A 23,984-nucleotide genomic window follows, 5' to 3' on the forward strand; every position below is an offset into this window, starting at 1 on the left:
CCTCAACGGCACTGTTTTTCAGGGCCCTTTCATTGCCTCGCTGGCCTAACCACGCTCACAATGTGCACTCTTAAATGAGGTAACTATAACAGGTGACTTCAGTTACATCGGATGTTAAACATAAACTACAGACTTTTTATCTCATAATTATGACTTTTTTTATCTCATAATTTCTATTTTTTTTTATCTTGTACTTGAGAAATTTGAGTAAATGTAGAACATTATCCTCTAACACAGAAACATAAAGCTCCCTCTGTTTCATGTTCTTCCTCTAAGTTATTAGGGCCCAAGCATGAATGCTAGGGGATGAAACAGCTCCTGTCGCAAATTCATGCGATGAACCTATTGTTGATTATTATTATTGTTATTATTGTTATTATTATTATTATTATTATTATTATTATTATTATTATTATTATTATTATTATTATTATTATTATACAACCACTTTTGAGGTTGTTAACGTGCATAAAAACTCTTCTCTGCATGCAGGTCAGGTCTGGCGAAAATGCGATATTGGCATGCGAGTTGCACCAGGGCTCTACGGCGCCCCCCCAAGACGAAACGTGGATGGAGCAAGCCAAGATTAAGTTGCACTGAATTTCACAAAACTTGGTGGGAACTTGTAATAGTCCAAGAAGAACAAAAAAAGTCAATTAGGACCACGGCCTCAAGTCAACCATTTTGAATTTAGCGTCCATCTTGACGATTAACACTACAACAAAAATGAAGTGTTATTGACTTGAATTCAGTGTATTTATCCAAACACACCATTTTTTGGACTTATTTACTTATTAAGGCTGAAGATAATTTAACCTGCAGCAGAGGCCTGATGTCTGGCTTCATGAAGTCAGAGACGTGTTGTATAAAGAGACAGAACAAGAGTTCTTAAAAACCAGTCGACCTGCGAATTAACTTGAAAATTTGTTTAGGATGTGCTCTTTCAAAGATCAACAGGGTCACACTCGCACCAAATATTGATCTCTCCTGTTTGCTGATGGTGTTTACTTCAGCTGGAACAACAGCCTGAGAAGCTGATTTAAGCCTCACCCTGCTACACACATAGTCACAGATCTGCGACAAACTTGAAGCTGTCTGAATATGTTTAACATTATTTTATCATCGTGTGGAGTGCGCACATTAACTGTGAGTGAGTCGGATTGTGCAGCTGGTTAATCAGACACAACAGGAAGGACAAACTCCCCCCGTTGGTGGTGTGTTCTCTTTGGCTGGCTGCTTTGTTTTTATGCCTTTTCCTCCACATTTAAGATGCTCGAACTGCAATATATGTCAATTGTTAAGTTTCGTTTTTCGTTTTATTTGGCCAAGAACTTTTATTTTATTTTAGCATTTATTTTAGCAATATGAAGGCCTAACACATTTAACCTGTGTTTAAACTACTATGACTATTTTTTAGAACTTTAATCTAAAGCATAACTATCCTCTTATTGCCCCAATACTTCATGATATACTCTGTTAAAAGTATTTTTGTATAGGGATGTAATTTTGTGGTATGTTTGTTTTTATTTACAGTGTAATTCCTTGTTACTTCCAAAGTACTATCCATGTTTGGTAATGAGAATTACTATAGTGTTATAGATGCTATGGAATTAATACATTTATTTAAAATCAGATTTTGATTCGTTTCAACAGTCATTTTATAGTATGTTATATGTGTTTTCAGCAATATGTTCTCTCATTGTTAATGTTACTGTAAAGAAAACAACTTATATGTACATAAGTCGTTATTTATCAGATGAGATGAGAAGCACTGATGAATATTGTGTTCCTTTTTTTTGTTTTGTTTTTCATTCCGATCTCTTATTTTCAAAGCACCCGCCCATCATTTCCGGTATCACTGGCTCGTAACACGCAGCGGTTGCAGTCGCAGGCTGACAACGCGATCCGCCCGCGGCTGCGCTGCTGCTGCTGTGCAGACACGGAGACTCCGGCACACAAACAAACGCACCGCAGCCGGCAGCGACCGACCATGGCAGGTCCACCTCAGGAGCAGTTGGTGTGTCTTTGACAGAGAACAACGAGCGCATTCTTACGCTCCTTTAAACGGAACTCCACCGGTGTGAACGACGAACGCCCGGTGGAGTCTCGGTGCGACAAGGCTGAACTTTCCCCGATCCAGAAGACACTGACGGTGCGCGGAGATCACAGCAGGCGGGCGGTGCGGTGTTTTCCTCCGGGTGAAGCGCCTGCTGTCAAATACGGACGGTAACTCAAACAATAAAAGCCCGTGAAAGGGGGAGACAGAGCGCCGGTGGTGGAGCTGTGACACAGCCGAATAGCAGACATGAAGTCAGCGATTAACCTGGAGTGATCGAGTTGGTGGAAAGTTTGAAAAGACAGCGCATTAAATGGAATCATTGCTAAAAACAGCCATTCCTGGAGTGTGATTTGGTCAGACGTGTACACAACACCTTTCCAGCAGCAGTTAGGCGCATAAATCAGAGTTCACCGTAATCATAATGAATGAAGTGACCATGGAGGAGCAGGACCGGGAGATCTCGGACTTGGAACCGCAGGAGAACTCGTCGGTGGCGGCGGAGAACGGGGTCATGCTGGTGGTCAACCAGAGCCGGGTTCGCCCTCCCTTGAGCGTCGTGCTGGCCACCGTGCTCTACCTCGCGGAGTTCGTCACCGCCGCCGTGCTCTGCAGCATGTACCGCAAAACCAACGACGTGATCTGGATGGGCTTCACCATCACCTTCATGCTGGTGCCCGCTTTCATCATTCAGTTAACGCTGACCTTCATACACAGAGACCTGGGCCGGGACCGCCCTCTGGTCCTGTTCCTGCACCTGCTGCTGCTCGGCCCACTCATCAGGTTGGTGATGGGGGGGTGTTATGTTAGCAGGGGTGCTGCTAGTGGAAAAGCGGGCATTGGCCCCCTGAGCTCATAAGGTAGGGGGCCCTTGAGAGCAATGTATTACATTAGGCCAAAGCAACTAATTTCAATGTTATCTGTATCGCGTCAAATCACAACATGCATTATCTCGAGGTGCTTTACATAGTCTCTACAATATCGTAGGGATAAGAGAAACACATCACTTCACACAATGAGGTAGAAGAAATATCCATGTTCTATGTCCACAAAGAGCCACTTTGCAGTTCAGCATGCATGTACAGTATACTGTATATGCCCCTGGTTAAAAAGAGAGTCCTCGTCCGGATCCTTCATTCCATTCCGGTTGCAACAATATTTCTTATATTCTTTAAAAGCATGTTTGGGTACCAAACATGACCTTCTTGGCATAATCCCATAATCCTAAAAAGGTGCCCACAGTGACTGTGTACTTTGTTGTTAATTTCAACAATAAAAAAAACAAAAGTGTGCCATCAACTATAGACTGGAGTGTTGTTCTACAGGGAGTATGGGCAGTTTGACGTCTACGGTCCATACAGACTCAAACTTTAGTTGTGCTCACATTCGTCCATGATTGCCGGCTTTTGGCAGTGCTGTCGCTAAATACATCAGACTCCTCTGTTAAATATTGAGATTTTAGACATTTCCTTACAAAATGTTGGAGATATGGATGCCACTGTTTTGATGATGTTGTCACTCTGTAAACTGCTGCCCACTCCCTACACAAAGTCCAAAGAGAAAAATCAGCAATTTTACAACACAGCACACAGGAGTTGTTTATCCTCTGCTGCCTCCATTGGTGCGTTCAAATATGTAAACATGTGATACCCTTTATCTGGATTCACTTAAGTGGCCCAAACGTATCAAACAAGACAGCAGTAGACCAGGAGCTCCTGTGTCTGCCCATGAGCTAAAAACTTACTTAAACTGTCATAGATTTTATTAGGTGAGCATTTTAAGTGACTAAAATCAGTGCTGGCAGCCAAAAAGGGCAAACTTTACGACACTCGGAAAAGTCAGTGCTGTAGTTTTTGTTTCAATACCTCCATACAAACACACAAAATGTCAACTATCCCTTTAAACATTTTCAGTTTCACATCTTCAGTCTCTCTATACATCATTCTAAATAGTTTCCTGTTTACAGTGGCGCACACACACACACACACGCTCAGTGTACCTGGTATAACACAGATAGTTTTCATTTGAAAACATCATTTTTAAATGAAAGCCTAAGCCGGAAAAAAAAATTTGTAGCACGTTTTGAAAATGTCGCAACTTTATTGTTTTTGTTTGACTGACATTTATCTGTGTAAATAAACAAAAAACAAAAGAAACACACACACCCTTTAATCAGCTATGTACTGGAGTCTGCACCATGGTAATTAACCACATAACAAGGCTAAATGCCACTCTGACTTTTTCTGCTTTGTAATTTTAAAGTGGCACCGTATGAAAAAGTGCGCTTGTGTCAAGAAGCACCACGGGTTCCTTTTGCTCATGAAAATCGCCCTGAAACCCATGAACGCTTGTTTGCGTGTTAAATCACCAACGTAGCACAAGCAATGTCACTGCTGGACATTTTCCAGATTGTTTGGACAAACTCTAATGTGTGTTTACTGCAGCTCGCCGAGTCTTGGTGTAGCATATCACATGATCAGATATCACTGATCGTGTAGTAAATAAAAAGTACAGCATCTCCCTCTAAAGTGTAGAGTGGAAGTAGTCGGGTCCAAGTACCTGTAATCTTGCATCTGTCTTTATAAATACTTAATAGTCCTGTGCTGTATCGCATCATTATCTGTCTTCGGGGACATCCAGTGTCCACTTTCCATTTACAGTGTAGAGGACAGTTAATGGGTTCAAACATGGCCGTGTGTCGAGTGCAAACTGGGGTTTGTGAGAGTGAAGATGACTCTGCAGTGTTTTATTGTTATGGATGGAGTGCAGACAGCAGTAGAACAGAGTGGAGCTCCAACAATTGGATCATTAGTATAGTTGGTGAGCCAGCAGCAGCCATTTTAAAAACATCTTGATATTAAACTGAATATCTTTGGCGTTTGGGGAACAATGAAGAGGTCATTTTGAACCTTTTATACTTGATTTACCTAATCAAGAAAACAAGTGACAGGTTAGTTAGTTATAAATATCTCTTAGTTGTTCTGTACTCCTTCAGTTTGCTGTTAAATACAGTGTATGGAATACAAATGGACAGTCATTGCAGTGGTTTATGAGAGCTGATATGATGCTGCAGCGTATAATAATATACGTATAATAGTAACTTCGTTTCCAACAGAAAACATCAGAAACTAGTAAAACTTGTAAATATTCATTCAAAAATGTTAGTGTTTATAAACTAAAATATAAACCATTATCTGTACAAATCTGAGTACGAGAACTCTTCTTTCATATTCTAAACCGCAGCCTTTGTGTTGTGGTAATTGCAGTCGTTTCAAATCACAATTTTGATTCAAATTGAATGTAATTGTTCTGCCCTATCTCATACCAGTCATTAAATCACACTTCAGATTAAATTTAGGTGACAACAGGATGTGTGCGACTGAACGTGACATTGTCTTAACAAACAAACAAACATCACAGCAGCTCCTCACGTCCTCTTAGATCGCAGTGTGTCTGTAAAAGCAGCCAGTCAAAGACACTGCAGAGCTGGCATCCGTCCTACAGAGACACATCCCTCCCATTTATGGCTTAGACGCTGCTCAGTTCGATGACCTCATCTGAGGCAGCCAGAGGCCTTGGTGCTGCAGAGCAGTCCAGGCCAGACTGGGTCAGTGGGAGGGAGGTCAAAGAGAGGTGGTTGATGTTTACAGAATGGCCTCTATAAATAATACAGCCAGATTTTATTACTGGGAAAGTTAAAGGAGATAGCTAAGACTAATTAAAACAAGTGTTAATCTGAAGTGTGTCGAATGTACACTCGGTTTCAGGGTGGATGTTTTCTTTGTATTGAGCCAGCTTGCACTTCAGTGTCAAGTGATCCCGGGCCGAGAGACCTGTTTGACGAACTGTGACTCACGTAGGAAGGAGTGGGCGTGCACTCGTACTTCACAGCCTGAAATTCAAATCCACATGTTCTGTGCTTCATTTTGTCAACACAACACCCTGAAGTGCTGCTCTGAGTTTGCAGAAGCATCAGCCGAGTGAACTCAAGGGTGTGTCCTTTTTTACAGCCTGTTCTAAAGAAAAAAGACATCGCATGCACAAATGCTTCTTGAAAGAATATACTGCACATGACTCCATTAACGCCTTGTGTTTCCTTAAAACGTTCAAATATAACAGTTGAAAAGGTGTAAAAACCTCTGTCACCTATTGAAGAAATAAATAAAAATGTAAAAATTGACATAAAAGCACACAATGAATGTGTTAAATGCACAAAAAGATTTTAGGTTATTGATAAAAAGATCATTGGAAAAAAGGCTTCAGCATTTGGTATCAGATTTAAAATTTACTACGCTCTCATAAGTCATTAAGGACAAAAATGTCCACTTCCAAAAAACGCTATAAAAATAGTTTTAGTTAATTTTTTGCGCTAAATCTTCTTCGATCGAATTCAGCCCTGATCAAATGCGTCAAATATTTTTAAAAAATTATGAAGATTTTAACCTTTTCAGAACAAGAACAAAATTTTCCATATAACAAATGTTGGGGGGGGGCTTTATTAATCAGTCTTGAATATGTTGAGGATTAGCCAAATTATTGACTTATTGATGCATTATTAGTTTTTGTGAAGATTTCTTAATTTACTACCCTCTTAAATCATGTGAGGACAAAAATTTAACCATTAAAACCAGATGTTTTAACCTCTGCTGACACTTCATGGTCATTTGAACGTAGAGCTCAACAAACATAAAACTACTGATGCTATTAGAAGCTAAAGCCTGCATGGAAGCAGGTTTAGGTGAATACCCATACTTCCGTCCACACGGAGACGGCGTTTTTTCTGAAACAGTATTTTTTTGAAAACGCCTCCCAGAGTGTGAAAATCTCAAAACGGCGGCCTAGCGTTTCTGTGTAGACGTCCATTTATAATGTTGTCTGCGTCTCTGTTTTTGCTGTAGCATCACAGGCCAACTTACAGTCCTGGCATATGTACTACAACGTCTTTACGGGGAACTTTTTGAAAACGGCAAAGTTTTGCTAGTTCGCATATTCCTAATGTCAGCCAGTTTCTGCTTGTGTTGTTAGATAATACAATTAAAATAGTTACATGTTCACTACCAGTTACTCCAAGCATTTCCGGGCTACTGCTCTAACAACTTAAATGAAAATAACAGAGTGAAAATATGTTTAACGTATAGATCTGAACTGCATATTTTCAGGAGCGTGGGCGTGGCAAAATAAGAGGGGAAAAAAAAACATCAAAGATGGTCCTGCTGAAAAAATATGAGCATCTAAAACCAGAAGCAGCTGCATGTGTGCACTCTGCACTCTCTGGGCTTTATGGCCCCGCACACGCCGTCCTTTTTGCACAAGAATGCATATGAAGCCATGACAATGAAACCACCCGTATTGTCACAACAGGACTATGCTGCAATATTTGCTCCACCATCCTCTTGACGGGCAGTTATCATTTGTTACACTGAGCCATATTGTCTGTGATGCAGTCAGGAGACCAAGTGGAGGATTGTTATTCCGCTGCAGTTCACTGTGATCCGGTCTGCTCCCCTGCTTCACTTCTCACTCCTCTTTATCCCACGCTGCCCTGATGTAAAACAAATCACCTATGATCTCTCTCCTGACTCAGATGGGAGTTCTTCCTGTGTGACTTGGGGATGGTGCAATCTCTGGTCCTGTGACTTTACATGGAAACATACCGTACCACATGTGCAAACAAAAGAGGAACTTGAACTTTTGGCGTTATGTGCACATGACTGCACATAAACCTTTTTTAAATGGTAATGTGCGTTTGAATCGACCGTAAGGCGACACGTCAGACAGTGGCCGTGCACTGATCTGCCCCAGGCTGGGCCTTGTCTCGACTTGAATCTGTAAGTACACTAACAAAACTACATAATTACTCCACTCAGCTCGGACCAGTCTCAGCATGCAGGTCTTTTTGGTGTCTGTGTTTCTAACCAAATCTCCACAGCCCCAATGAGGCTGTTTGTGTGCCTGGGGCAATCCCAAAAGACCTAAACAGGATGATCTTGCTAAAGGGTTGTTGAAAGAATTTCCTGAATGTTTTGCAACACTTGGGTCCGAGAACATCAGTATTTCAGTCGTCACTGGAGACTTTTTGCACATGTGTGATGCCATACTGTGGCCACGTCAGCGTACACTGAGCAGCAGCAGCAGCAGCCTGTGGGTTTTCCTTCATATCAATCTATAAGATGCTGCCTTGGAAGTCAGCATATTGATTCTTTTGGCTAATGCATTTATCAGTGGTGCTGTTTTCCACTCCCTAAGTGAAATTCAGTCTGCCTCTCAGTCACTTTACAGAATCCTAAGTGCACTCTGGCTCAGGGTCTGCCTCAGCTCGCTCGCTGTGCGGCCACATTTCCGTTGAAATGGCGTCACAATATCAGGTCTTTGTAGCTTCTCTGTTGTAAACCTTGTACGCTGAAGTAGAGGTTGATTGATTTGTGTTTTTCTAAGGTCGTCAAGAATTACTGAACAAGAAAACTCGCTCATCTGTTGGTTAATGCAGGGCAACTTCTGTTTCCGCCACATAAGAGCAAAACATGGCGCTGCATGGGCTCAGCCATTTCTCCCGGCTATTGTTCTACACGCGCGTATGCTTTGGTTGTGTTTACCCACAATGCCCTGCATTTGGTTCATTGAAAGTGAACCCGAGACCTACGTTTTTAGGCAAACCAGAGTTTGCTTCTTTGGTGCAGATCAGAGTTCAGTTGCACGTTCACACTGACTAGGATTTGATTAAGAAGTGCTGGTGTGAATGCACCCCTACCCTAACCCTGCAGACCTGTTCGCCCCTCTATATCAGTCAAACAATAACAAATTATATTTAAAATTGCTTCTTTCTTTCTTTCTTTCTTTTTTTTTTTTTTTAAAAAAAGGTCCAGTGTGTAAGTATTAGTGACATCTAATGGTAAAACTGCAGAGTGTAACAAACGGACGACTTATCCGCTTACATTCTTGTTTACATTGAAAGCTTCCACCATAAAACACACACACACTCAGGTTTGTGTACTTCATGCCACCGCAGGACAGCGGCCCAGTGAACAGCGAGATCTTTTGTATTCTGTGTAGACTCCTATTCATGCAGGTCAGAGTTCAACAAAACCTCTACAACCTGATGCTTAACAGCAGCGCTCTCAAACTTACGTGGGGGAAAAAAGATATGGAAATAATAAATATTTATGATCACCTTATACATAATTTCAAAATAAAAGTGTTGGAATTATTTATAGTTCACAAAAATCATACGAAAATAACTTGATATCTTGTGGTGGGCCGCATGAAATGGATTGGGGAGGCTACATGTGGCCCGCGGGCCGCAGGTTTAGGTCCTGCTACTGATTCAATGACTTTTGGCACAAATACATTGAAAAGGTTTATTCTGAGACTATGAAAACCAAAATAATCTTGTTTCAAAGCGATAATTCACTTTTACGAACAAACTTAACTGTAGTATAATCAATCCATGCCAATAAACCCTGCTAAAGGTTACACCCTGTACCTTTTTAGTTAAACTTAAAGTTTTAGTGCAATTAAATCTGCTGGTGCTGACACAATAATCCGACGACGATTCAGTCGTCCTCGACACTGAAGCTCATCTGCCTTATCAATTTGGGAGTGAATACACTGTAACTGTGTTTTGGACTCACGAGATAAGACCCTGCTTTCATTTGCCTTTTCACTCTCTGACATTTGGGTTAAAGAGTTGAGGGAAAGGAAGTGAAAAGTACAGTGAGAAGCAGCTGCAAATGTCTGACCGCCGCTGACTCCACAGGGTCAGGACATGGAGAAGCAAATCCATGTGGGAATCCGTGAGCAGCCTCCCTGTTCTCAGTCCAAAGTTGGAGATTGTGGAGTAAAGAGAAAACATTCCAGCTCGGTGATGTGAGCGTTGGTGCGGCAGTGGGGATTCTCACACACAGGGTTGGGTGTTTTTTGTGTGTGCGTGTGTCAAACACAGATGTGCACAGAGTTCCAGTATTATTCAGGGATTATAATGTTTCCATGTTGTAGCTGGCAGGTGCAAACCCTGCACTTCCAGTTCTGGTAGTTTCCTTGGTGCGGCATGGAAATGTGGTTCTAAACTAATTAGAATAACCTTTTCGTCTGGGTCAAGTTTGAACAGGAGAAACATTAAAAAAGAAATGCACATTAAATCAACATTTGTTCAGGACGTATTCACATGCTCTGCTTTGTGCTTCTTGAACAGAACCTTATTTTTCAGCTATGGGAAAAAAAAAAAAAAAAGGTTTTCCCCGCCTCTCCTTGTAAATAAAGGAACAGATTTCCCAGTGTGACTGAACACAGGGAGCATTTACCTTGCAAAGGTTATGAGAGCCACACCTAGAGCGTTTGAGGTCTGAGACACACACACACACACGTGTGTTCACGTTCCTTTCACTGCCCTCTGGTGGAGCACAAAGAAGGTTCTGTTGATGAGATCAGCGCTGTGACCGAAATACAGTCACATGTGTCGTTTTCAAAGCAACACTATGGGAAGTCATTTTAATGTAATGAATACTTTCATAATAAGCATTCAGCATCATGTAAATCAAGGGAGAAGTAGTCTTCTGCACTTACAGCATGCAGGAGGAAATCTTGGGGAAACTCTGGCTCAGGTTTAATATCAGTGGAAACAAACTTTCAGTGGAAAGTTTGCTCTTCTGTAACTTGGACTAGTGGAAAGTTTGCCCTCCAAAGTAAAGTTCAGTAATTCCCACATAGTGAAGTTAGATTAGGTTGAAGCGAGAGATAACTTGACTCTATTATTATTTAGTTTACTTAATTTGTTTTGGTTATTTGTTTCATTTTCTATGCACGCTGGTCAAAATGTACTCAGCTCCACTCCGATCACATCCCCCTGGTATATAAAGTAGAACAGTGTTTCTGGTTTTCCTCCACCAGATGTCTCTTGTCACAAAGCCAGAATTCCGACTTTTGAAGTTTGTAGATCTGAAATCTACTGATATACTAAACTAAACTAAACATTTGAGTTGATTCTGAACCATTTGTAACCCGGAGATGATGGAGTTTCACAGATAAAGAGTTACAATAATCCAACCTGGAGAAGATGAATGTGTGAATTGTTGTGTTCTAAGTCTAAGGCAACATTCGTCTGCCACTCATCACATTTTAAACTTGCATTGTGCTGCCCTCTGTTGGTGTGAAAACACGACTACACTCTCACACACACTCCTCTCTCTCTACCTCTCTCTTCTCCTCAGGTGTTGCGAGGCTCTCTGGGTCTACTTCAAGTCCGGTAAAAAGGAGGAGCCGTACGTCACCATCTCCAGGAAGATCAGTCTGAAGAAGGGACAGAAGATGCCCATGGAGTGGGAGATCGGTCAGACGGAGCGCAAACTGGCCACTCACAGGAACGCCTTCAAACGCACCGCGGTCATTCAGGCGTTCCTGGGCTCCACGCCACAACTGACGCTGCAGCTCTACGCCACCATCCAGGAGAAATACATCATGCCTTTGAGAGGTGAGGCTGATTGTTGCTTTCTGTTCTCTTATACTTGTATTTAAAAAAAGAAAAAAGAAATAGTAATTGTGTTATATCCTCTGATCTATGTTCTTGGCAAACCTGACTTTAAAACCTTTTTAGGAGATTGAATTTGGTGATTTTTAGCTGACTTTGCACTCCAGTCACTGCCAGGTTTACAGTGGATGCTTGTGTCTGACGGTGCCTTGTGCCTGCGTCCACAGTGGCTCTGATGATCATCACCCTGATCTCCATCACGTACGGGGCTCTCGTCTGCAGTGTCCTCGCCATTCAGATCAGATACGACTCATACAAGGTGCGCCTGCGTCTCCCGGCTTACCTGTGCATGATCGTGTGGAGGGTTCTGGAGATCGCCACGCGCGTCACCGCTCTGGTTCTCTTCAGCACGGCGCTCATGCACTGGGTGATCCTCGTCGGCATGGTCAACCTGCTCTTCTTCTTCTTCCTGCCCTGGGCTGAGTTCTGGGCTAAGAAGGGCTCGCTGACCGAAGGCGTGGAGAAGAACTTCTCTAAGTTGGGCACCACGGTGGTGCTGTGTGTCTTCACGCTGCTGTACGCCTGCATCAACATGTTCTGCTGGTCGGCCGTGCAGCTGGACTTCTCCCATCGGGAGCTCATCGACAGGAAGCAGCGCTGGGGCCGCCTGGCCGCCTACTACTGTGTACGCTTCGTGGAGAACTTCCTCCTCATCACGCTGTGGTACTTCTTCAAGTCGGACTTCTACGAGTACGTGTGTGCGCCGCTGCTGTGCGTCCAGCTGCTGATCTGCTACAGCCTGGCCGTGCTCTTCATGCTGCTCTTCTACCAGTTCTGCCACCCGTGCAGACGCCTCTTCAAACACAACATCCACGACTGTCTGCACTGCGTCTGCTGCCACACGCGGGGCAGCGGGGCGAGGGCGAGGCGGGGGAAGATGCCGCCCTCGTACTCCACCGCTGCCACCATGGTGCTGGTGCCCGAGGAGCCGCTGGAGCTGCTCGGCCCCCAGAACACTCAGCCCCGCGAGCAGGGCGATCGCGAGACTGTGGACATGATGGAAGCAGCCTGAAGGTGGCGCTCTGCAGAATCACCGCGACAAAACTCAAAGCAGGAGGGCGGGGCGGGGAGGGAGGGGAGGGAGGGCATATGTCTGCAGCTGCACGGTTCTTCCCCTCGAACAAAGCAACGAGTAGTTTTTACATGAAAACAAGGATGAATTTGTGAGGACTTTAGAGAACAAACTTTTGCCTTTTTTTTCACTGTGAGTCCAAAAAAAAAAAACCGTTGACCCCACTCACACACTCACACAGGGTTCTGAGAGGGATTTAGTTTTTACCCACACGTCGGTGACCTTCACAACTCCATCTACTGAAGAATGCTGAGATATGAGGGGATGCACAAAGGCCGCCTTGAGCGAGCAGCAGTGGGCGTGAGGTGCGCCACTGAGCCAGGTGTGTGGGAAATGTGCCAAGTGTCCAAAAAAGACTGAGTGGGACGATCCGGGGTTTCTACTTCCTGTCGGAGTGACCACAATAATGCGAGCTCTATTTTGTCTTTTGCACATGTTTACGTCTGCACTACACAGAAGAAGAAAACAAAGAACAGCAGGAAGGCAAGAAAAGGTGTAGGTTTAGTTTTCCTCTTACCCCGACTGTGCGAACCTGCTGTGACACCACGTGCCTCGTGTTGTTCACTTTCCAGTCTGACTGCTTTCGAAACAAAAGGCTTTGTGACGAGTCGGTGACATGACTCCTCTTGAAAGGGAAAACCAGACGCGTGCTCTTAACAAAAGGAAAGCAATGAGTTTCATTTGCCGACGCGTTAACAACAGCTTCTTTCTTTTGCTCGTTGTTGTTATTTTTGTGTGTTTGTCTCTGTCTGTGCCTTGACTACTACTGTATTACTTGAAACGTAAATAAAAAAAATTAAAAAACTGACTTCCATTTTTCTTTTGTTCTTGTATAAATAAAACATGAGTAGACCTTTGTGCTCAGGAAGTGTTTTTGTAATTACAGCAGCAGCAGCAGCAGCAGCAGCGATATGTGACATTTCCTGTTTCAGTCATTGTATATTGTGTGGTATCGAGAGGAGAAATAGGAAACATGAGGAATATTTAAGTAAACAAGTATTGTGCCTCACATAGTAAAGTACATAGATAAGATAAGGCTTGTTTTCTGAATCATATGCTTCGATGAAGTCCATGACATGTTTTCAGCTTCATCACAAACAAAAATCTTTTAAAATCAAGTCACTGGGTGATATTTAATTTTTTCACATTAACCTCTTTAACTTTGAAGTGAAAAACGGGATACGCAAAGCTAAATCTACAATAAAATGAAGGCAGACAAATAAAACCAAGAGGACGGCGTCAAATGGAATTTAATTTCCTTCAAATCTAAACAGAGCTGGTAAAAGTTTTGGTTTAAAAAAGTTGCACATTTTGGAACCAATTTGTGTGAAGTGACACTAGTGTATATACACTTGTATAATAATCCATGTGAGGATTACGGTCAATCTCTGCAGCTATCACACAACATCAAGACAGGAGACATTCAGACTTCAGGAAGTCGCCAGCTATTCCCACTTGCCGTTATTGAAACGTGGGGAAAAAAAATGATAAATATCTGAGTGTGTTCACCTGTAAAAAAAAAAAAAAAATTAAAGATTGTGTTGTTAGAGAGAAATGTCTCCACTCTGATGATGATGATGATGATGATGATGAGACAATGCCGTCATACAAAGGTTTCATTGAATCTTCTGCATCACGAGCTCCCCATCAACATCTGGACAGCAGAAAGCGTCCACATCTTCCGCCGCCGACTAAAAACACATTTCTTTCGACTCTACCTCAACTAAGACAAAGACGACGACCAAAAAAATAAGCAAGCACTTACTCGTACATCGCACTTAAGACTAGCGCTTTATAGTTTGGCTTACTTGAAGCACTACTTAGGAGTCAGACTCACCTGACATTCATTCATTCATTCATTCATACATTCATTCATCACTGGGAGTTCTGCTCTGACTGCCTGAGCTGCTGCTCTCTGGACAGACTTCATGTCTCCTTTATTCCGAGAACCTATTGTTATCCTTCAGATTATTATTAATATTGTTATTATTGAACGCCGACTAGGAGCCGATTTTGGCGATTTCGCACTAATGGTATTTGAACGAACTTACAAACCTAGTTTTTGTTTGTTATTTAAAACAGTATTTATGATTTTCCTCCATGTGCCACCAGAGGAAGATCACGTACCACTGATGGTACACGCACCACAGGTTGAGAACCATGAAGTCATATTTTTATATATATATATTACTTGTCATGTTACACATCAGTTGCCAATATTCTGTTTTGATTCTTCTTATTTTTCCATCCCTGAGTTGTTACTTTAATTGTGAAGGAGCAAATTTGTCCATGGATGAAGAAAGTACTCTTATTTTTTATTATGTAATATATATAATAATATTATGTAATAATAATAATAATTAAGGCAGGTGGGAAATCGGAAAAAAAAGTGATAGTTTCCTTACGGTTTTCGACTTCTGTTTCCTCATTCCTGAAGTGAATGCACGTCTTTCTCCTGCAGCAGCAGCAGCAGCAGAAATATGTTTGTTCAGCCTCTTCTCCAGCACGAGGACTCCACACCTGTGCTGGAGGAGGAGGGGGAGGAGCAAAATGAGGAGGACGAGGAGGAGGCGGAGTCATGGGTGTATAAAGAAAGAAAGAACAGACTGAGGATGCCGCGAAACTGCGTGTGGAAGGGAACTCTACGAGCTCAGCATGGCGAATAAGATCATCAACAATGGACTGTCAGCCTTCATCCTGGTGAGTGACTGCTGTGTTTGACTGAAGAAGAAGAAAGTAGGTTAATCTGAGTTCATCTGAACATCAGAAGTGAGATTATTGTTATGTGGTTTGGCTGGACAAGTAAATAATCTTTGTGCAAAAGTGCAAAAAGTGGGCATTTTTATTCTCTAAAAAAAGCAATTTCACATTGCTTTTCTCTCAGCTATTTATTTATTGTAGAGTTATTTATCTACTTTTGGAAAATCATCTATGAACTATTTCAGAAATTCAAAAATATAGACCTATGATTCCCAAAGATTGGGTCAGGACACAAATGGATCACAGGAGTTTTTTTTTTGTTTTTTTGAGGTGTTTGAGGGTTTGTGGTTTGTGGTTCGAGAATTATAATTATAATAGTAATGATCATTAGTGACATGTGTAAATGTTGTAAAATGTGACTGTGGCTGTGTTTGCAGGTGATCTGGATGGGCATCAACATCTTCCTATTTGTCTGGTTTTATCTCTTCTACGATCTGGGGGATCAGTTTTTCTACACGCGTCATCTGTTAGGGGTGAGAGCAGCTGTCAAATGTGGTTTTTGTGTTTACAAAAACGTACAAAAATCCAACCTCTACATCCATCCTCCTCTACAAGTTAAATCCCCGCATCCAAACTCCTGAATGTGTCTCTGTTCTTTTATAACACTTTCATATTCACCACTGTAACAAACAATATGGGACGCAGACATAGAGGTTATATGACGTGCGAAGAAGAGATACAAAACAAGACAAAATTTACAGAACACACAAACAAACAAAAGTGGAAAAAAATTTATTATTTTGTGCAGTTTATTCATGAAAGGATTTCAGTTGCAGCAAATTAAACACATGTTAGAATAAATATAAACAAATTCCCAGAATGATGTCTTTATATTACATTTTATTGAATTCACATCCATCTACATTATTTTTCCCTGTCTTCCCTGTCGACAACCACTGAATCATACTCTCATTATACAATATTTCTAGTCTAATCAGACTAGTAATCTCTCTCTGATGAAAGAAATCACAGATTTTTTTCAGATCTGGAGAGATTTTTACAGATGAAATCATGAGTGCATATATTAATGTGATGTACCGTGTGTGTGTGTGTGTGATTTTTATTGCAGTCGGCCTTGGCCTGGGCCAGAGCTCCTGCTGCTGTGCTCAACTTTAACTGCATGCTAGTGCTGCTTCCTGTGTGCAGGAACCTGCTGTCTCTGATCCGAGGCTCCTTTATGGTAACAGCACACTGTCAAACACATGTTAATGTTACATCATCATCATCATCATCATTTTAATATCCAACTTTTATACTTTTATCCATTACATTTTTCCACATGTATATACCTTGTTTATTATTTCCATTTTTTCTTATTTTATTACGTTTTAGTACTTACTCTTATTTTTATTACTTCTTTAAATTTTAATCTAATCTAAAAATGTGCATTTTATAGTTAGTTAAATGCTTGTTAACCATATGATAAGTGGAATAAAACTGTTTTTTGTAGGGTTGCACGATATTATCAGCATAACATTGGTATCGGCAGATAACAAAAACTAATGACTAAAACATTGGGCTAAATGAGCTGCTACCTCATTGACTCCTAAGCTGACGCCCTCTCCAATTATTATTCTTATATATACTGTACAGGTTTGGTGAGTCTCTGTTGTTTTATGGAGTTGCTTCTTGCAGAATGTTTGACTTTCCCCCTCCCCTTTGTCTTCTCAGTGCTGCGGCAGAACAATAAGGAAGCAACTGGACAAAAATCTGTCATTCCACAAGCTTGTCGCGTACATGATCGCACTGATGACAGGTGAACAGAAGCGTGCATTTCTCTGTCTTTCAACCTCAAACATTTGTTCCATGAATGCATTTCAACAGAAAAGGCACAGAGAAGTGTCTGTGCTGGACTTTCTATTTTTAACTTACAGTTGCTGGCTTCTAGTTCCCTCCGGTCACATTGTTGTACAATAAGGTCAAAGTGACATTTCATATTTTCATATTCACACGGACAAAAAGACAGGGTGGGAGAGAGAAACAAAGCAATCAACTTTCTTTTCTTCTATCCACACTGTGAAACTCGACCTGAAGCTTATCAGAGTCTTGTTTTTTGTTTTGTTTAGATCATTGACTCAGTGGTGAGAAGAAATACTGTGTCTTAGAAAGTACATATAATATAAGAACATAAATGGGCTTGGAGTTGAGCCCTGAGGCACACCATACTTTTTAATTTTAAGTACAATACTAAGAAAAATATACATTTTTTAATGTTTTGTTCCACCCCGTTTAAAAACAAATTATTTATTTACCACTTTAAATGCTGATGTACAAAAATTAACAGAAACAGACAATTTAAGGTTGTAAATAAATCACATTAAGGCGAATAATATAATCAATAAAGAAACCTTAGGATCCCAGTACTTGCTTGTATCTTTTATAAAATACAATTCAATACACTATGTGTTTATGTTTGACCTGCAGTCCACTATCAAGTTTCAGTCTGAAGTGGTCTGTGTTAGCTTGAGACAAAAGCTGGGATTTAAGTCGGTAACTTTTTTGCATCATTAAACATTGTTTTGACCCATGTACATACTTGTAGGTAGTTTTGATACTAATATTAAAATATCTGCATGGTTGAACACAAGTTATGTTTGTGTGTGTGGTTACATGGTAAAGGAACTAGGGAAGCAGCAAATGGACAGGGAGACAAATGACACCCAGAATAAATATTGACCCAAGACTTTTACCACGTTAGATAAGACGAAAGATTCTGAAAATGCAGGTTTTTTTAAAAATTCAAGATATTTTTTTCTCTCTCTCTCTGTGTTCCCACAGCCGTTCACGTGATTGCACATTTGCTGAATGTGGAGTGGTACAACAACAGCAGACTAGGAGTTTACGACAAACTCAGCACTGCTCTGTCAGACCTGGAGGACACGGAAAACACCACCTACCTGAACCCGATCCGCAAAACAGACATCGTAAGTCCTTAGCTAATTATAAATATAGTCATAGTGAAATACAGCAAAATTATCAAAATTACAATTACTCTATAGTTTTTTTTGTTTATTTCTGAATTGGAATTACTGCAAATGTATATATTCATACCAAGTAAAGAAGACACAGCTGTATTTATAGCACACAGGTTGTGGAAAAACAAGCTATAACTACAAAACAGAAGCCATTTTTTGGTCCTAATAAGAACACAAGTGGGCTTTGTGTTGACCCCTGAGGCACACCATACTTACTCGAGGCAGAGACTTCTTTTAAAACTAAAAATATGAACCTGGTGGTTGATTTAAAGAAAGGAGATCACCTAAGAGAATGCAGATGAATCCTCTGGAGGCCATGAATATCTGGACATGTATCATCCTGTCATCTGTGGATTAAATTATCATTATTAATTGATTAATTATTATTAAAAAAAATCATCGTTTGTTCTTATTCTTGTACCTCAGGACCCGCAGCAGATTCCCACCTACCTTGTCTTCACCACCATCGCTGGCCTCACAGGAGTCATCATCACTCTGGCCCTCATCCTCATCATCACCTCCTCCATGGAGGTCATCAGGCGCAGCTACTTCGAGGTCTTCTGGTACACGCATCACCTCTTCATCATCTTCTTCGCTGGTCTCGTCTTTCACGGAGCTGGGTGAGGGGGAAAAAAGGACTTTTTTATTATTGTTGTTGTTGTTGTTGTTGTTATTGGACCCTGGTTTTACTCCTGTGTCTCGTCTGCAGACGCATTGTGAGGAGTCAGCAAACAACAGACCCACCGCACAACTTCACCTTCTGTAAAGACCGCACTGATGACTGGGGACGGATTCCCGAGTGTCCGATTCCTCAGTTTGCTGGAGGTTTTCCACAGGTTTGTCTCGTCAGTAGAGTTAATCGTTCATTAGCGAAATATCTGGGTTATAATCCGTTTCTTTTTTTCTTTCAGACGTGGATGTGGGTGATCGCTCCAATGGTCCTGTATCTCTGTGAACGTCTGCTGCGTTTCATTCGTTACATGCAAACCGTCACATACAGGAAGGTGCGTTTGATTCACGGCTCACTGTCTGGCTTCAGAGTTGCGTTTGCATGTGTGGGCTTTTTGAAGTCACCAAATGTGTTTGCTGCTACACTTTTCAGATCGTGATGAGACCGTCCAAAGTGCTGGAGCTGCAGCTGGTGAAGAGCGGTTTCAAAATGGAGGTGGGCCAGTACGTCTTCCTCAACTGCCCGGCTATTTCTCAGCTGGAGTGGCACCCGTTCACCATGACCTCTGCTCCTGAGGAAGACTTCCTCAGCGTCCACATCCGCTCGGCCGGAGACTGGACCGACAAACTCATCGACATCATGCAGAAGCTGCCGGAGGGAGCGCAAGGACCAAAGTGAGTACGAAAACTTGCCTGCTTCTTGCTGCTGAACCTTTAAAACTTGGAAGTATTTAGACAAAGTACAATTTTTGTGGAATCAACCTTTAAAACCTAGAGAGAGAGAGACTGACTCGTGCAGATGGTTGCACAAGCCCCTCCCCCTCGACAATTCTCCCTGCCCCCTCCAAACACCTGTCTCTAACTGTCCAAAACCTGTGAAAAACAGAGAAAGCAACATGTTTTAAAATTGTCATATTTCAAAAAGGGTTGATGATACAACGTTTGGTTTGCAAGCATCAGAAGGCTTTCGGGAGCTCGCACATTTAAATTTGTGAAAAACAGCTGTGAATTGACAGAGAAATGACAGTTTTAAAATCACCCTGGTCTTCAGAGCTGAGTATTAACATGGGAGTCAGTGGGAGGTTTGACCAGAACTCACTGCGCTTTTAGAAAAAATCCTCGGTTAGAGTGTCCCACTGGTGCAATACACACTCGTTACAAAGCCTGAAAACGTGCAAAAAATTAAACTGTTTAAAAACCATAACGGGTATCAAAGCTTTGATATTGGTGAGAAAAGTCCCAAGTCTTGTGACCCGTTTAAAGTTTGAACCACGTCTCTACGTCAAAGTATGACGACACTGTTAGGCTCCAAAGTGTGCTGGGTTGTGATTATTTTTTACGACCGCTTTCCGTTCATGTGTATGTGGAAAGATTTTTTACGCCATAGTTACTCAAAACACTGAATAACAGTGTTTTAACACAGCACGCCATTTCCAATCAAACTGCACGTTTTGATATAGGATTTGATTTTTTTTTCCTCACAGCTGTGGAAAGTTTTCAAAGTTTATAATATAAAAATATTGTTCTAATGCTAGTTTTTGGATAATTATCATTATTATTATTATTATTTTAATTTTACAATTTTAATCTAATATGGCATCTTAAATCCTCCCCGTGTGCTGTGACACCCTCAATCCCACTCTTTGTTGGAAAGACAAATTCGAAGAGAACACCTTTCAAGTTAAATATTTAACCTCCTCCTGCAAAATGTCACTTCATTTAAAAGTAGTGTCACAAATGTTTTGACCATATTTGGTTTAAATGTCAGTCAGCAGCAAAGCTTCGCTACAAAACAAATAGATGAGGGAAAAAAAAACCCCATTGCTCCTCTGGAGCTTTCATCACATCAGTCTCAGCAGATAACAGTTGTTATCTAAAGACTAAGATATTTTTTTTCCTCCTCTGGGCACCTTAATGACTCATTGTATTGTCTGTGTTGACATTTAAAGAAAAGAAGAAAAGAACGTGTTTCAGTCAAAGTAAACGTAGAATAAATGGATGTTTTCTTCGCTGCTGTGTTTCAAGGTCCGTGGACATTCAATACAAAAAACACCTTTGAATCAATGTTCCCTAGACTCACAATGAATTCCTTTGGTCATGGTCACTATCATATGCATATAAATAGACATTAAGGGGCCATTTTATTAGGTACACGTGGTGTGGTCTCCCAGTGCTCTTTGAATTACTGTTGTCTTTGTATCATTTCAAACCAGACTGACCGTTCTCCTCTGACCTCTGGCATCAACAAAGGCATTTTTCAGACCGTCCTCTGTCAACATTTGAGGTGGTTGTGCGGGAAAGTCCAAGTAGATAAGCAGCTTTTGAAATACACAACTTTGTTTGCACTCTTAAACCACTGATTTATTGTTTCTAATCAGTGTCTTGTGATATTTATCAGGATCTCAACAGGTCTTTTAACCTGGTTAAATAAATGTTAAATAAAAGAATCTTACGGTGAGACAACAGATTACACTCACCTCTGCCTTTCTCGAAGTGCATCAGGAAACTTCAGTGACCTTCACATAGCATGTCCTTTGTCCTTTGTTTGTCCATTTGGGCTTCTGTTAAATGCATAAGAGCGTAAATATACTGCATTTCATCAGGATCACAACTATTGACCGTGTGAGAAAAGCCATTGTCATAGTGGACACCAATAGTGATGTAAAAATGACACATGCACATGAGGAAAATACACATGGCACACATGGACCGGGACCTCTTCTGTACTTTCTGTACTAAAACCGCTCTGATTTTGTATTTGCTTCACTTTATCAGAGTCAACCTTTGCAGAGACGATGTTCACATATTGTACTTTGATTGTACTTTTTACTGAAGTTTAGAGCGGCAGTTGAAACCCAAATGATTCAAATAGACCTTGCGGTTGCAGAGATACACTCGTTTCATTAAAGCACAGACCTATTTCATAGGCTCAGGGCGTAAAAGGTTAAAAACAAAACAAAAATCCATCCATTTTCTGTAGCGTAACCCCTTTTGCGCTTCACGGGTGTCACCGTTTGACAGTTTCTAAATGTGTTTGTGGTGTTTCTTCAGAATGGGCGTGGACGGACCCTTCGGCACAGCCAGCGAGGACGTCTTTGACTATGAGGTCAGCATGCTGGTCGGTGCCGGCATCGGCGTCACTCCCTTTGCCTCCATCCTCAAATCCATCTGGTACAAGTTCAAAGACTCCAACCCTAAACTGCGGACTAGAAAGGTAACAACCGTCGTCATCCACTCCCCGATGACACCCTGTTATGATTAATTAATAAGACACGAGCCGCTTTTGTCTCTGAAATACAAAGTGCTGTGTGTGTTAGAGTGTGAGTCACCAGCACAATCATTGTTTTATGAATCTGCGTTTTGTTTCCTGGTTCCAGATTTACTTTTATTGGCTCTGCCGGGAAACGCACGCCTTCGAGTGGTTCGCCGACCTCCTGCAGGTGCTCGAGAAAGAGATGGAGGAGCGAGGAATGGACCACTTCCTCACCTACAAACTCTACCTGACCGGATGGGACCAAAGCACCGTGAGTGTGCTCACTTCAAAGTCTACATTAAGCGCGTGTGACACCACTTCACCTTTAACTCCTAAGGTGTTGCTGTTGTTTTTCTCTTCCCTCTTTACTTTTAATCACAGGCAAATCACGTGAAGGTTTGGGTGGATGACGACACAGACGTGGTCACCGGGCTCAAGCAGAAGACTCACTATGGCAGACCCATCTGGGACAAGGAGTTTGAACAAGTTCGCAAAGAGAATCCAACGTAAGATTAAAGTCAATTTAGGGAAACTGAGAATAATTAATGACCTAAAGTAATCACATAAGTACTTGAGCTCGAAATATCAAAAGTACAAGCACTACGACCAGCTGTCTCAAAGATTAGGGTTTAACCTTATGTTTATAAGTCATTAAAACATGATGGAAACTGATGTTTTGTTACTTTTGTTACTAATCAAACGCATTTCTACGACGAGGACCGTTTGTCCAAGTTTGCTTTGATAAAAAAAAAAACACTTGTCAAAGGGGCTTTTTCCTGATAATTTACAGTTACTTATGTAAGATGGATAATGTTGACAAAAGGAGAGAAGCAGCTAGTAACGCAACATTATGGGCGCCAGCTGCTATAAAACAGCAAAGAAACCTACTTGTTGTGTGACACAGTGAACATGGAGTAAAACTATGAAGTGGCCGGATATTTTATTCAAAGATATCCCTTAATTATTTTTTAAATTCTACAACTCCAATGCCTTTATTTTGGGACAGCCACTCTCTTGTTTTCCCCACTATACTCACTATACAATCTGAATCAACATACTCTCGTTCTGCTGCTGTCCTCAGGTCTGTGGTGGGAACCTTCCTGTGTGGCCCTCAAGTTCTAGGAAAGGTCTTGGAGAAGAAATGTGCCAAGTACTCCGACGTGGATCCCCGGAAGACCAAATTTTACTTCAACAAGGAGAACTTCTGAGCAGAGAGAAAGAAAGGGCATTTGGACATTTATCATTCAGCATCGATCAAAATAAAGACGTGGTAACAAAGAAAAAAGTAGCCAGAGGACCTTTAACACGGTGTGGTTGTTCTTGAAGAGGTGCAGCACGGAACATTCATTGTCTCTTCTCAGTCGTGCAAACCACGATGAATTCCCAGAGTCCTGATTGCACACTTAGATTCATATCTCACATGGTCAGTTGCACCTGACAACTCACCGTCTTATTAACCCTTAATAACTTTCTGGTGAAGTTGAATTCCTGCTCAAGAAAACTGTGATATATAACTGTGTTATATAACCTGTGAAACGTGCTGCCGTTTCCTGAACAAAACTATGTGTGTGTGTGTGTGTAAACCAGAAGGAAGGACAGTTCGGTCATTGTCATGATCTTTTTAAGCCTTTGTTACATAAACTGTAAGCTACTTGTGAATAAATGTAAAAGAAATGTGG

At 41.4% G+C, this 23,984-nt stretch overlaps 2 protein-coding genes across 2 annotated transcripts; both read left to right on the forward strand.

The window, feature by feature from the left end:
- The first annotated feature begins 1,867 nt into the window (after window positions 1-1,867).
- On the forward strand, window positions 1,868-13,457 carry xkrx (XK related X-linked). The gene is made up of 3 exons (XM_044040827.1): window positions 1,868-2,839; window positions 11,260-11,519; window positions 11,744-13,457. The coding sequence occupies exons 1-3, from the start codon at window positions 2,481-2,483 to the stop codon at window positions 12,586-12,588; spliced, it is 1,464 nt and encodes a 487-aa protein (XP_043896762.1). The 5' UTR covers window positions 1,868-2,480; the 3' UTR covers window positions 12,589-13,457.
- Window positions 13,458-15,254: 1,797 nt separating this feature from the next.
- nox1 (NADPH oxidase 1) lies at window positions 15,255-23,983 on the forward strand. Its single transcript, XM_044039924.1, has 13 exons — window positions 15,255-15,348; window positions 15,786-15,881; window positions 16,478-16,588; window positions 17,080-17,164; window positions 18,187-18,332; window positions 18,810-19,003; window positions 19,093-19,219; window positions 19,295-19,387; window positions 19,486-19,727; window positions 22,104-22,266; window positions 22,430-22,576; window positions 22,687-22,811; window positions 23,387-23,983. The coding sequence occupies exons 1-13, from the start codon at window positions 15,304-15,306 to the stop codon at window positions 23,511-23,513; spliced, it is 1,701 nt and encodes a 566-aa protein (XP_043895859.1). The 5' UTR covers window positions 15,255-15,303; the 3' UTR covers window positions 23,514-23,983.
- The last annotated feature ends 1 nt before the right edge of the window (window position 23,984 follows it).

The sequence above is a fragment of the Solea senegalensis genome, linkage group LG12 (assembly GCF_019176455.1).
Source record: "Solea senegalensis isolate Sse05_10M linkage group LG12, IFAPA_SoseM_1, whole genome shotgun sequence".
In the NCBI taxonomy this organism is placed as follows: domain Eukaryota; kingdom Metazoa; phylum Chordata; class Actinopteri; order Pleuronectiformes; family Soleidae; genus Solea; species Solea senegalensis.